Source organism: Bos mutus, chromosome 8 (genome assembly GCF_027580195.1).
Source record: "Bos mutus isolate GX-2022 chromosome 8, NWIPB_WYAK_1.1, whole genome shotgun sequence".
NCBI classification, from domain to species: Eukaryota; Metazoa; Chordata; class Mammalia; order Artiodactyla; family Bovidae; genus Bos; species Bos mutus.
Window position 1 is genome coordinate 103,386,603 of NC_091624.1, and position 15,517 is coordinate 103,402,119.

The 15,517-nt window shown below is 41.3% G+C and overlaps 1 protein-coding gene across 1 annotated transcript in view; it reads left to right on the forward strand.

The window, feature by feature from the left end:
* Positions 1–923: 923 nt before the first annotated feature.
* MTMR9 (myotubularin related protein 9) overlaps positions 924–15,517 on the forward strand; it is a 70,670-nt gene continuing 56,076 nt past the window's right edge. Inside the window, exon 1 of the mRNA XM_005886681.3 lies at positions 924–1,512. Within this exon, the coding sequence (XP_005886743.1) occupies positions 1,331–1,512 (182 nt within the window). The 5' untranslated portion in view covers positions 924–1,330. The remainder of the gene's footprint in view (positions 1,513–15,517) is intronic.

Genomic DNA, 15,517 nt, shown 5'->3' on the forward strand with positions numbered 1-15,517 from the left:
GGAACTGATGCTTTTGATCTGTGGTGTTGGAGAAGACTCTTGAGAGTCCCTTGACTACAAAGAGATCCAACCAGTCCATCCTAAAAGAAATCAGTCCCGAGTGTTCTTTGGAAGGAATGATGTTGAAGCTGAAACTGCAATACTTTGGCCACCTAATGAGAAGAGCTGACTCATTTGAAAAGACCCTGATGCTGGGAAAGATTGAAGACAGGAGGAGAAGGGGACGACAGAGGATGAGACGGTTGGATGGCATCACGGACTCAATGGACATGAGTTTGAGTAAACTCCGGGAGTTGGTGATGGACAGGGAGGCCTGGCGTGCTGCAGTCCATGCGGTCGCAAAGAGTCGGACACGACTGAGCGACTGAACTGAATTGAGGATTAATCACTTCCTTTTCTGAGCATTTTATATATTTTTATCTAGGTGTTCTCATAGGCGTTTGTATGCTTTTCCTCTTTCTTGTTCAAGGTCACAGCACTTTCGCTCTCGCCCTCTGTGATTGTGCGTGTCCAGCCGGCTCCTCCTTTACGTCTGGTCCCTTCTTTGTGGTCACAGTCACCGCCTTCGATCCCAAATGTTCTCTCTTCACGGCGAAAGTATGAAAATCGCCAAAATTTACGGCAATCCCACTCGCCGAATAGGGATTACTGCTCAAGTGGAGGCAGGCAGGTCAGGGACCTCTTCTCGTCGTTCCTTTTTCTCCTGCATTTTCTCCTATGGAATATTTGTAGGAGTAGCAGGCGCAGCAGTGGGCATGCAGGCAGAGCTTTTTCTGGTAGGAACACAAATATTCGACTCCTGCTGTCCTTCCGGAGACATTCTCTTCGCACCTAGGTGGGGACCAATTTCTGGGTCGGACTGTCCCGTCTTTCCTGTTTTCAGTCCGTCGCTTCCGCCCGGAGTTGCTATAAGTTCCCGCTGTGAGTAGCTACTTCCGCCAGGAGTCCTTAGCGTCTTGGACTTGGAAAGTGGCCCTGGGCGGCCTTCTCCTTCTTTCAGCCTGGCTACCCGAAGCCAGATCTCAAGGTGGAGGCGGCAGCGGCTGGGCCTGTCGCAGAGCGTTCTTTTTGTCCAAGTCCTGGGCCTGAGGTTACTTAGAGGTGCGGGAGAGGCGCCCAGCCTGGCCCAGCCCGGGCCTTCCCCGGGCCAGTGACAGTGGCCAGAGGCCTCGCCGCGCCCACCCCAGCCCGGGGCGGGGCGCGGCCTCCGATCCCGGGTCCCGCCCCTACTGCCTGCTGGGCGCGGGATCAGTGTCTTCAGCCCAGGAGCGGTGGAACCGTTTTGCACCTCTGGGACTCCGCAGTCCCCTGGCTCCGGCCGCTGGAGAACATGGAATTTGCTGAGCTGATCAAGACCCCTCGGGTGGATAATGTGGTGCTGCACCGACCTTTCTATCCGGCCGTCGAGGGGACCTTGTGTCTGACTGGCCACCACCTGATCCTCTCCTCCCGGCAGGACAACACAGAGGAGCTGTGGCTTCTCCATTCAAACATTGACGCCATCGACAAGAGGTGAGTGCTGGTCCCATCCATCCCCTGTTCTGCGCGCAACTCAGATGCTTGTCTGCGGAAACCCGTCCTAGCGTTTTCCTTGTGTCCCCTCGCCCAACCAGTCAGCAGAACGACCCTCGCTCTGGCCTAGACTGAGGGTTTGAGTTTTAGAAAGCTGAAACCATCCAGTTGAGATACCGGGTTTCCATTCAGTCTGATTGGGTTACCGTATGGTTGTTACCGTGATTATCATTTTTGGTACATAACACTGTTTGGATGGATTTGCAACGTTTTCATTTTAAATTTCTTTTCCTTGCATCATCATATTCCTTGAATGTTAATTGCCCATCATAGTTCATGAAGTTGTGAGTGAATGTGATTACAAAGTCTTTACTTGCAACTTGTGAGGAAAACTGAAAAAATTCAGTATATAGTGTCTAAATTCCACAAACCCTTCTCCCCTCCTCTCGGAAATGTTCAGTTTATCATATTTCTCCTTGTTTCTTACCTTCTGGATCATCAATTTAAGACTTCCCATTTTGGAAGATTCAGTCAGTTCAGTTCAGTGGCTCAGCCGTGTCCGACTCTTTGCGACCCCACGAATCGCAGCAGGCCAGGCCTCCCTGTCCATCACCCAGAGTTCGCTCAAACTCATGTCCATCGAGTCGGTGATGCCATCCAGCCATCTCATCCTCTGTCGTCCTTTTCTCCTTCTGCCCCCAATCCCTCCCAGCATCAGGGTCTTTTCCAATGAGTCAACTCTTCGCATGAGGTGGCCAAAGTATTGGAGTTTCAGCTTCAACATCAGTCCTTCCAATGAACACCCAGGACTGATCTCCTTTAGAATGGACTGGTTGGATCTCCTTGCAGTCCAAGGAACTCTCAAGAGTCTTCTGCAATACCACAGTTCAAAAGCATCAATTCTTCCGCACTCAGCTTTCTTCACAGTCCAACTCTCACATCCATACATGACCACTGGAAAAACCATAGCCTTGACTAGACAGACTTTTGTTGGCAAAGTAATGTCTCTGCTTTTGAATATGCTATCTGTGTTGGTCATAACTTTCCTTCCAAGGAATAAGTGTCTTTTGGAAGATTAGAATGTGTTTTATTTTCTTCACTGTCCTGTGCTTTTGCAAAGAACAGAATAGGCTCTTAAACAAAGGTATTAATTAATTGACTTTTTTTTTTTTTTGCACCGCAGGCTCTCTTTCCAGGGTAGTGTCTCAAGAGGCTAAAAGTTATAGTTCATCTGTAGTCAAAATTACCATTTCCCCAATGGTTTTGTGTACTTTAGCCAGAAGGTAATTTGGTCATCCAACTTACACTAAAATGAAAATGAATGACAAAAGTTTTTCGGTTAGCTCTCAGGAGAATTTGGAGGTGAAGAACATTCCCAAAGTGGTTATGCCTTAAAAGAAAATTATTTCTAATAGGAAAAGTTAAACAATATGAGTGAAGTGATGATAGATTTATCTTCAAGCAGCAGACTCCTGTTTGACTCCTGAGATCACCTTCTCCTGTGTAAAAGTTTTCAGTGTTCCCTTTTTGCCTTCGTGGTGGTGGTGGTTTAGTTAATCAAGTCCGACTCTTACAACCCCGTGGACTGTAGCCACAGGCTCCTCTGTCCATGAGATTTCTCAGACAAGAATACTGGAGTGGATTGCCATTTCCTTCTCCTGGGATCTTGCCTACCCAGGGATGGAGCCCTCATCTCCTGCATTGCAGGCAGGTTCTTTATAGCTGAGCCCCCAGGGCAGACCCCTTAGTCTGTTGTGTATGGCAGTCCTTGTTCCGGTCCTAATCTACTTTTCCCTGTTCAGTTCTTGCCATTCTCTTTCCTGAACTCGTTTTACCAGTCAGTCCTCATTTTTTTTTTTTTTTTGGAGTTTGTTTTTGTATTGGGTTTTGAGAATTCTTCATTCTGCATACAAGCCCTTTATCAGATATTTTTGATTTGCAGATATTTTGTTTGCATTCTCACAATGCTTTTCAAAGAGCAAATGTTCTTAATTTTGATAAAATCCAATTTATCAAATGTTTCTTTTCTGGGTTGGTATTTTGATGTTGTAACTAAGAAATCTTTGTCTAATCCAAGGTCACAAAGACTTTTCTCCTATTTTTCTTTTTCTTTTTTTATATGATATTATACATGTTTTAATGCCATTTTGGTTCATCCATGTCCTGCATTCTCTCACGTCTGTATTTTACTGACGCTCTTCCTTCTGCCTGGAATGCTTGCACCTCCCAAATTTGTTAAACATTCATTGACTGCCTTATGTTTCCGACATTTTGTAAAACATTAAAGACAGCACGATGAATAAAATATCGCTCTTGCCTTGCAGGAGGTTTACAGGCTATCATCCAGCCGTTATTCATCTATCAGTATTCAGTTTAACCATTTCAATCTGCCACCCGTTTCACACAACTAAAAGTAATCCTCCTCCCCTTGAAATCCTATAGCTCTTTATACCTCTTTCATAAATATTTGTTAAAATTTGTGTTTTGATAGTTATGTTATGTGTTGGCTCCTTGAAGCCAGGGCAGGAATTTGGTTAATATTTATCTCCATCAAAGCTCCTATCTGTGGCATGGGCAGATAGGCACTTAGGAAATAAAAGACTTAACCACTGAGTGGAGAGTGGTGACACAGAATACAAATTAGAGTTTCTCTATGCCATCAACTCTTTTCTTTCTTTTTTATCTCTTCCTGTGGTTTGTTTTCTGTTTTGTCATTTCATATTTACCTACCATTTACCACATGCTGGGCCTGGTTGGGCTTAAATGAATGTTTAAGATAAGGACCTTTTAATCCTTAGAGAAAAGACAGATTGTACACACTTTTTACCTGGGAAGCAGCATGATGTAATGGAAAGAGCGTGAGCTAGGTGGTAAGAGCCGAGTTTGTTGAGTTGTTGCTTTCAGAAAAGAGTTATTTACTTCCTTGTGTCTTCTGTATGGTGAGCGCTGCCTGGGCTGTGGATGTGCAGTGGTGGCTGAGACAGACGAGGAGCTTGTATACTGGGGAGGAGATGGACATTCAAATAAATCAACAAATAAATATGTAACAGCATCAGGTAATAAGTGCCAGGAAGGAAAAAAGGAAGATGTGAGGATGGAGAATGCCTAGAGGCAGTGTGTTTAGAAGGAGTGTTCGAGAGGACAAGTGATTTTGAATTAACGAAGGGAGGAAGCCTGTACTGAATATCGGAGGAAGGCGCGTTCCAGCCAAGCTCCAGCCAAAGAGAATGCAAATACAGAGACTTGAGACAGGAGCACGCCTGGCGTGTGGGCGGAAGAACAAAGAGGCCATGTGGCAGGAGGGCAGTGAGCACGGGGTAGGGCACGAGGGGCACTGGGCGACCACAGAAGCTGTGGTTGGAGGCATCAGCAGTGGCCAGATCATGTGCAGGCTGAGATGCCACTGTGATGGTTTTCATGGGAAGCGTTGCAGAGCTGAAAGCAAGAAAGTGTAGCAGTTGATAGAATTCTAGAAGATGATTCTGGTCATTGGCAGAAAACGGATGGTAGAAGAGCAAGAGTGGAAGCAGAAGGCCCAGGTAGACTGTTGGGTACTTCAGGCAAAAGATGGTGGTGACTTACGAGTGGAAGCAGAAGTAGTGTGATCAACTGTGGTCAGGGTTGAGGTGTATCTTAACTAATTTGTTAATTTTGGGCTGTACTGGGTCTTCACTGTTGCCCATGGGCTCCTCCTGGTTGCGGTGCCCTGGCTCCTCCTCTCCGTGGCTCCCCCTGTTGTGCAGCATGGGCTCTCAGGCACACGGGCTTCAGCTGCTGCAGCGCTTAGGGTTAGTTGCTCTGTGGCGCTTGGAATCTCCCCAGACCAGGTGTGGAAACCGTGTCCCCTGCAGTGGAAGGCCGCTTCTTACCCACTGGACCACCAGGGAAGTCCTGGGTGTATTTCGAAGGTTTAGCCGCTGGGAATTTGTAAATGGGATGCTAGAGGAAGAGCAGGAGTGAAACTGACTCCTTCAGTTCTGCCTCTCATTAGTTAGGTGTCCTTGGCCAACTGCTTAACTCCCCGAACCTCAGTGCCTTCACGTGAGGGAGAAAGCCCCTCTCATATCCAGTATATTTGAACGTTTGACATGCTTGTAGAATATGTTCGTGTACAGTGCTCACAGAATTTTGTTTAATCCCTTCTGCAGACAAGGTTGTACACAAGGTTTACAGTTATAGTTATCTTTTATTTTTATGGTAGAAAGTTGAGTTAGTCCTACTCGGTTGATGACTCGTCATTTTCATGATTGGCTCATTACAAAGTCTTTTTGTTTTTGTTGGTCTTCTTCTGCCCAAATTTTCTCTCTTTCCACCTTGTCCTCGAGCACCACAGGCAACTATGTCAAGTGTTGCAACTTGCCCTCAGATACACATATCGCTATAAACTGTAGAGCACTGTTGTGGGTAGGTGTGCACATGTGTGTGTATGTGAGTTTAATTTACCGAAGTAGGATTAGTAGGATCTTGTTCTGTTTCTCAGCATTTTAATTCTACTCTTTTTCCAAGTTCTCTTCATATTGCTGTATGTACACCTGTCTCACTGCTTCTGATCGCAGTGTTAAATGCCAGAGTGCTTGTGCTGTGCTGTGCTCAGTTGTGTCTGACTGTGACCCCACGGATGTAGCCCGCCATTCAGCGTGCCTGCGGTGGTTCACTTACCTCACCCCCAGCTAATCTCCAGCTCCCTACAGTCTGACAGCTCTGGTAAACGTCCTCACTCAGGTCCCTTTAGAGTCTTCAGCTGAGTTTCCCTGAGACCTGCCTAGGGTGGGCTCAGCCAGAAAGCTGATGCGCGGGTGACCTCACAGAGGATGCCAGATGGCTCTCCAAAATGCCTGCTCCACTTTGTTCTCCCACCATGATTCTTATTTCTACCGTGTTCCTACCAACATTTGGTATTGTTGTTCTTCAAGTTTTTGCCAATATGATGACTGGGAAATGGTTTCTCTTTTGTTTTAATTTGTGCTTCTCTCATTACCAGTGAGTAAGTATTTCTTAGTAGAGTGTGCATGCAGAGACTTGAGACAGGAGCATGGCTGGCATGTTGGAGGAAGAAGGAAGGCCAGTGTGGCAGGAGGGCAGTGCGCACAGGGAGACCGCAGAAACTGTGGTTGGTGGGATCAGCAGCGGCCAGGTTGTGCAGGGCCTGATACGCCCCCGGGATGGTTTTCATGGGGAGCCTTGGAGAGCTGAAACCTTGAAAGTGTAGCAGTTGATGGACTTCTAGAAGATGATTCTGGTTGCTGGCAGAAAATAGATTGTAGAAGGGCAATGATTTGTTAGCAAATCATTAAATTTTTTTTGCCTTTCTGTGGACTGCCTGTGAATTTCCTTGGCCCAGTTTTAAAAACTGGGTTTTTTTTTTTTTTTTTTTTTCAGCCAGTTCCTTATATATTCTGTAGATATTAATTTTTCACTTAGACATTACAAATATCCTCTCCACATATCTCACCCATTTGTTGACTCTTGGGTGGTGCCCTTTGTTAAAGACAAGTCTGATTTTGATGCAAAATTTTTCAATATTTTGTGGTTTGTGCTTTCTAAGTGTTACTTAAGTCCTTCCTTATTTCAGGATTACTAGGATATTCTCCTAGATTTTCTTCCGTATTAGCTTTATAGTTTTACCCTTCATTTTTAGATCTTTAATCCATTTGGATTCTATATTCATTTCAAGTGTGATAAGGATCCAACTTTGTGTTTTTCCTCCATCCAGCAAGCCAGTTTTCCTAAAACCATCATCTAACAACCTATCCTTGACTGATTTTTTCATACATCATGTGCCTTTATGCATATAAGTATATGTAATATATAAAGCTTTGGCTTCATCCCATAAGTTTTGTAATATTGTGTTTTTGTTTTCACATTTCTGTCTGTACTTTATAATTTCCCTTGTGATTTGTTCTTTGCTCTGTTGGTTATTTAAAAATGTATTAATTTTCACAATTTGGGAGTTTTTAATTGGAGTATAATTGCTTTACAATATTGTGTTAATTACTGCTGAACAACAACATAAATCAGCTATCAGTTCAGTTCATTCGCCCAGTCGTGTCCGACTCTTTGCGACCCCATGAATTGCAGCTATAAGCATCCGTGTGTCCCCTACCTCTTGAGTCTTCCTCCGCCCCCACCCTAGCCTCTAGGTCTCGCAGCGCACCAAGCTGAGCCTCTTGTGTTTCGGGCGGCTTCCTACCAGCTGTCTGCTCTGCACTGGCGGCACGTGTGTCGGTTGGACTCTCAGTTTGTCCCACCCTCTCTTTCCCCCTGCTGTGTCCAAATCTTCAGTCTCTACATCAGCATCTCTATCCCTGCCTGCGAATAGGTACCATTTTTCTAGATTCTGCAGATATGCATTAACATGCAGAATTTGTTTTTCTCTTTTCTGACCTGCTTCACTCAGTATGACAGACTCTAGGCTCATCCGCATCACTACGAATGACCCAGTTCCGTTCCTTTTGATGGCTGAGTAACACTCCACTGCACATATGCACACGTCTTTGTGCATTGCCCTGTTGGTGGACGTCTAGGTTGCTTCTGGGTCCCACTATTGCACATAGTGCTGCAGTGGACACTGGGGTACGTGTGTTTTTTTGAATTATGATTTTCTCAGGGTATATGCCCAGTAGTGGGATTGCTGGGTCATATGGTAGTTTTATTCCTAGTTTCTTAAAGAACCTCCATACTGTTTTCCATAGTGGTTTTATCAATTTACATTCCCATCAACAGGGCATCTACATCCTCCCCATTTATGGTTAGTAGATTTTTTGATAATGGCCATTCTCACTGGTCTGTGGTAATACCTCATTACAGTTTTGATTTGCTTTTCTCTAATAATGAGTGATGCTGAGCATCTTTTCATGTGTTTGTTGGCCATCTATATGTCTTCTTTGAAGAGACATCTATTTAAATTTTTTGTCCATTTTTTTATTGGGTTGTTTTTTTTGAAACTGAGCTTTATAAGCTGCTTATATATTTTGGGGATTAAGCCTTTGTCAGTTGCTTTGTTTGCAGTTATTTTCTCCCATTCTGAGAATTGTCTTTTTGTCTTATTTATGGTTTCCTTTGCTGTGCAAAAGCTTTTAAGTTTAATTAGATCCTATTTGTTTATTTTTGTTTTTATTTTCATTACTCTAGAAGGTATGTGTCAAGGGGATCTTGCTGTGATTTATGTCAAAGAGTGTTCTGCCTTTTTTTTTTTCCTCTAAGAGTTTTAGAGTTTTAGTGTTTTAGAGTTTAGAGTTTTCCTTTAGAGTTTTAGTGTCTGGCCTTACATTTAGTTCTTTAATCCATTTTCACTTTATTTTTGAGTAGGGTTTTAGAAAGTGTTCTCATTTCATTCTTTTACATCTAGCTGTCCGGTTTTCCCAACACCATTTATTGAAGAGAAGGTCTTTCCTCCATTGTATATTTTTGCCACCTTTGTCAAAGATAAGGTGCCCATAGGTGCATGGGTTTATCTCTGGGCTTCCTATTTATCTACACTGATATTTCCGTTTTTGTGCTATTACTATACTCTGTTGATTACTATAGCTTTGTAGTATAGTCTGAAGTCAGCAAGCTTGATTACTCTAGCTCTGTTTTTCTCTCTCAAGATTGCTTTGGCTCTTCAGGGTTTCCATACAAACTGTAAAATTTTCTGTTCTAGATCTGTGAAAAATACCATTGGTAATTTGATAGTGATTGAATTGAATGTGTAGATTGCTTTGAGTAGTATAGTTATTTTCACATTATTCTTCTAATCCAAGAACATGTGCTGTGTCTCCATCTGTTTGTGTCATCTTTGATTTCTTTCATGAGTGTCTTATACTTTTTTGTGTACAGGCTTTTGTCTCCTTCAGATCAGATCAGATCAGATCAGTCGCTCAGTCGTGTCCAACTCTTTGTGACCCCATGAATCGCAGCACGCCAGGCCTCCCTGTCCATCACCAACTCCCAGAGTTCACTCAGACTCATGTCCATCGAGTCAGTGATGCCATCCAGCCATCTCATCCTCTGTCATCCCCTTCTCCTATTGCCCCCAATCCCTCCCAGCATCAGAGTCTTTTCCAATGAGTCAACTCTTCGCATGAGGTGGCCAAAATACTGGAGTTTCAGCTTTAGCATCATTCCTCCCAAAGAAATCCCAGGGCTGATCTCCTTTAGGATGGACTGGTTGTATCTCCTTGCAGTCCAAGGGACTCTCAAGAGTCTTCTCCAACACCACAATTCAAAAGCATCAATTCTTCGGCGCTCAGCCTTCTTCACAGTCCAACTCTCACATCCATACATGACCACAGGAAAAACAATAGCCTTGACTAGACAAACCTTTGTTGGCAAAGTAATGTCTCTGCTTTTCAATATCTATCTAGATATCTATCTAGGTTGGTCATAACTTTCCTTCCAAGGAGTAATCGTCTTTTAATTTCATGGCTGCAATCACCATCTGCAGTGATTTTCGAGCCCAGAAAAATAAAGTCTGACACTGTTTCCACTGTTTCCCCATCTATTTCCCGTGAAGTGATGGGACCAGATGCCATGATCTTCATTTTCTGAATGTTGAGTTTTAAGCCAACTTTTTCACTCTCCACTTTCACCTTCATCAAGAGGCTTCTTAGTTCCTCTTCACTTTCTGCCATAAGGGTGGTGTCATCTGCATATCTGAGGTGATTGATATTTCTCCCGGCAGTCTTGATTCCAGCTTGTGTTTCTTCCAGTCCAGCGTTTCTCATGATGTACTCTGCATATAAGTTAAATAAACAGGGTGACAATATACAGCCTTGACGTACTCCTTTTCCTATTTGGAACCAGTCTGTTGTTCCATGTCCAGTTCTAACTGTTGCTTCCTGACCTGCATACAAATTTTTCAAGAGACAGGTCAGATGGTCTGGTATTGCCATCTGTTTAAGAATTTTCCACAGTTTGCTGTGATCCACACAGTCAAAGGCTTTGGCATAGTCAATAAAGCAGAAATAGATGTTTTTCTGGAACTCTCTTGCTTTTTCCATGATCCAGCGGATGTTGGCAATTTGATCTCTGGTTCCTCTGCCTTTTCTAAAACCAGCTTGAACATCTGGAAGTTCACAGTTCATGTATTGCTGAAGCCTGGCTTGGAGAACTTAGAGCATTACTTTACTAGCGTGTGAGACGAGTGCAATTGTGAGGTAGTTTGAGCATTCTTTGGCATCGCCTTTCTTTGGGATTGGAATGAAAACTGACCTTTTCAAACAGTCCTGTGGCCACTGCTGAGTTTTCCAAATTTGCTGGCATATTGAGTGCAGCACTTTCACAGCATCATCTTTCACGATTTGAAATAGCTCAACTGGAATTCTATCACCTCCACTAGCTTTGTTCATAGTGATGCTTTCCAAGGCCCACTTGACTTCACATTCCAGGATGTCTGGCTCTAGGTCAGTGATCACACCATCGTGATTATCTGGGTCGTGAAGATCTTTTTTTGTACAGTTCTTCTGTGTATTCTTGCCATCTCTTCTTAATATCTTCTGCTTCTGTTAGGTCCATACCATTTCTGTCCTTTATCAAGCCTATCTTTGCATGAAATGTTCCTTTGGTATCTCTGATTTTCTTGAAGAGATCTCTAGTCTTTCCTATTCTGTTGTTTTCCTCTATTTCTTTGCATTGATCGCTGAAGAAGGCTTTCTTATCTCTTCTTGGTATTCTTTGGAACTCTGCATTCAGATGTTTATATCTTTCCTTTTCTCCTTTGCTTTTCGCTTCTCTTCCTTTCACAGCTATTTGTAAGGCCTCCCCAGACAGCAATTTTGGTTTTTTGCATCTCTTTTCCTTAGGTAGGTTTATTCCTAGATATTTTATTCTTTTTGTTGCAATAATAAATGGGATTGTTTCCTTAATTTCTCTTTGTGAGCTTTCATTGTTAGTGTATAAGAATGCAAGGGATTTCTATGTATCAATTTTGTATCCTGTGACTGTATTAAATTCGTTGATTAGCTCTAGTAGTTTTCTGGTGGCATCTTTACGATTTTCTTTGTATAGTATCATGTCATTTGCAAACAATGACAGTTTTACTTCTTCTTTTTCAGTTTGTATTCTTTTCATTTCTCTTTGATTTCCATGGCTAGGACTTCCAAGACTATGTGATAATAGTGGCAAGAAGCCGCACTCTTTTGTCTTTCCTCATCTTAAAGGAAATGCTCTCAGTTTTTCACCATTGTTTGCTGTGGATTTGTTGTATATGGCCTTTGTTATGTTGAGGTAGACGCCCTCTATGCCCACTTTCTAGAGAGTTTTAATCGTAACTGGGTATTTAATTAATGGTTTTAATTTTAATGTTTTTCCCTGCATCTATCAAAATATTATCATATGGTTTTTATCTTTCAGTTTGTTAATATAGTATGTCACTTGGATTGATTCATGTGTATTGAAGAATCCTTGCAACCCTGAGATAAACCCCACTTGATCATGGTGTATGATCCTTTTTAATGTGATGTTGGATTCTGTTTGCTAGAATTTTGTTGAAAATTTTTGCATCTGTGTTCATCAGTGATATTGGCCTGTAATTTTCTTTTTTGTGTGTGATATCTTTGGTTTCTGTATCAGGGGAATGGTGGCCTACTAGAATGAGTTTGGAAGTTTACTTTTGTCTGCAGTTTTTGGGAAGAGTTTAAGAAGGATAGGTGTTAGCTGTTCTTTAAATGTTTGATAGTGAGAGAATTCTCCTGGGAAGCAATCTGGCCTTGTGCTTTTGTTTGTTGGAAGATTTTTTGTCATAGTTTTTTTTTAATTATTAATTTGCCTCAGTTGCATCTTAGTTGCAGCATGTGGGATCTAGTTCTTGATAAGGGATCGAACCCCTGGCTGCCTGCATTGGGAGTGCGAGTCTTAACCCCTGGATCACCAGGGAAGTCCTGATCATAGTTTTGATTTCAGTGCTTATGATTGATTTGTTCATATTTTCTCTTTCTGGTTCAGTCTTAGAAGGTTGTACTTTTCTAAGAATTTATACACTTCTTCCAAGTTGTCCATATTGGCATATGATTGCTCAAAGTAGTCTCTTAGGAGGCTTTGTATTTTGCAGTGTCAGTTGTAGTCTCCTTTTTCATTTTTCTAAGTTTACTGATTTGAGTCTTATTGCTTTTTTTCTTAATGTGTCTAGCTGATGGTTTATCTATTTTATCTTCTCAGAAAAACAGCTTTCAGTTTTATTGATCTTTGCTATTGTTTTCTTCATTTCTTTTCCATTTATTTCTGCCATAATCTTTGTGATTTCTTTCCTTCTACTATTTTTTGCTGGGGGTTCTTCCTTTTCTGATTGCTTTAGGTGTAAGGATGTTTATTTGATATTTTTATCGAGGTAGGGTTGTATTCTATAAAATTCGCTCTTAAAACTGCTTTTCCTGCAGCCCATAGGTTTTGGGTCGTCGTGTTTTTGTTGTCATTTGTTTCTCAGTACTTTTTTATTTCCTCTTTGATTTCATCAGTGATCTCTTGGTTATTTACAAGGATATTGTTTAGGCTTCATATGTTTGTTTGTTTTTTTTACAGTTTTTTTTTTTTTTTTTCTGTAATCGATACCTAATCTCATAGCATTGTGGTTGGGAAAGATGCTTGATATGATTTCAGTTTTCTTAAATTTACTGAGGTTTGGGTTTTGTTACTGATTTCTGAGTTCATCCCGTATGGTCAGAGAAGACACTTTGTATAATGTCTACCTTTTTTTTGACCATGCTCTGTGGCATGCAGGATCTTAGTTCCCCCACCAGGGATTGAACCCCTGCCCCCTGCAATGGAAGGACAAAGTCTTAACCATTGGACTGCCAGGAAAGCCCCCATATCTGTCTTTTTCAATATCTTGAGACTTGGTTTGTGGCCTAATATACAGTCTGTCCTGGAAAATTTTCTGTGTGTGTGTGTGTGTCCTGTTGGGTAGCATGTGTCTATCTGCCAGGTCTAGTTAGTTTAAAGTTAGTTCATTGTATTAAATCCTCTGTTTCCTTATATATATCTGTTTGTTCTGTCCATTATTGTGAGGTATTAAGGTATCTATTATTGTAGAACTACTTCTCCATTTACTTCTGTCAGATTTTGCTTCATAGATTTGATTTTCATTGGATGTGTAAATGTTTATAATTGTTATACTTTCCTGTTGTATTGAACCTTTTATTAGTAGATAATGTCCCTTGTCTCTTATAATCATTTTTTATGTGTAAACTATTCTTTCTAATATTAGTAAAGTCTTTCCTCGCTGTCTTTTGGTTGTTGTTTGCTTGGAATATCTTTTTCCACCATCCCTTCAGTTTCAGCTTGTCTATATCTTTGGATCACAAATGTGTCTCATATGAGAGTATATAGTCGGATCATATGTTTTTATCCATTCTGTCAATATCTGTCTTTTCATTGAAGAGTTTAATCCTCTTGTATTTAGGTTAATTATTTGTCATTGTGCTATTTCTTCTGTATATGCCTTAAAGCTTTTTTGGTTCCTCATCTCCTACGTTAATGTCTTTTATTGTGTATAGTTGATTTTATGGTGATGAAATGTTTAAAATTTTTTCATTTACTTTTGTGTTTATTCTGTAGCTGTTTTCTTTATGGTTACCATGGGGATAAACTTAACATCCTACAGTTAAAATACTCTTAATTTGAATCTATACCAACTTCACTTCAAAAAATACAAAAAGTCTGCTCCTTTATAGCTCTGTCCCCATCCCTTTCCATGGATGTCATAAAGTTATATCTTTATGCTTTGAGCCTGAGGGTGTAATCTATTTCTTTAAAATGTTATTAGTCTCTTAAATCATGTATAAAATAAAACGTGCAGTTACAGGCCGTAGTTAGAGTAATACTGCCTTTATAACTGCCCATGTATTTACCTTTGGAAACCTTATTTCTTCATACAGCTTCAAGTTACTGCCTGGTGCCCTTTCATCTCACTTTGCCGGACTCCCATGAGCGTTTCTTGTAGAGCAAGTCTGGTGGTCAGAGACTCCCGCAGCTTTTCTTTATCTGGGAATGCCTTAACTTCTCCCTCACTTTTGAAGGACAGTTTTGCAGGCTATCAGATATGTAGTTGACAGTTTTTCCTTTAATACTTTGAATATATCAGCCAACTGTCTTCTGGGTCCCAAGTTCTTGAGTTCTTGTTGTGGGTCTGAGTTAATCTTACTTGGACTGCATTGAGCTTCTTGTTTATATTCACGTCTTTCATCAGATTTGAGAAATTTTCAGCCATTGTTTTGCAGATATTCTCTCTGCCCTTCTCTGACTTTTCTCTCTGTGACTCCCACTATGTGTGTGTTGGTCGGCCTGTTGGTATCTCATAGGTCCCTTAGGTTCTGTTCATTTTTCTTTAATCTTTTTTCTTTCTGTTCTTCACACTTGGTGATTTCCATTGTCTTGTCTTCTAATCTTCAAGTTTGCTAGTTTTTGTCTTCTGCCTCTTGGGAATCTGCTTTTGAATCCCTCTTGTGAACTTTTCATTTCAGTTCTTAAAACTTTTAAGCTCCAGAATTTTTTGGTTTCTTTTTAGGTTTTCTATCTCTTTATCAATGTTTCCGTTTTGTTCACACATTATATTCTTGACTTTACCCACATTTTCCTCTAGCTTTTTGAGCATCTTTAAGACTGTTATTTTAGTCTTTGTCTAATACATCATCTTCCATCAAGTCTTTTTCAGAGACAGTTTCTGTTGATTTATATTTACCTTTTGAACGAGCTGTGCTCTCCTGTTTATTTCTCTGCTTTGTGATTTTTTTTTCTTCTGCTCAACACTGGACATTTGAACCTAATAATGTGGTAACTCTGGAGATCAGATTTTCCCTCTTCCTTGGGATTTGATGTTTTTTGTTTTGGGGGGTTTCTCTTGTTTACTGTTTTGGTTTTTTTGACTGTTACGGGATGTCTCTATGCCAAAGATCAGCCTGAGGTATAAAGTTAAGATTTTCTCAGGTCTTTTCTGAGCCTGGGTTTGTTCAGTCACAGTTACTTCTTAATTTTCCCTAAATGTACTGTAGTTTTCGAATGTCCCGATCTTTAATGTCTGGTTCCTGAAAGA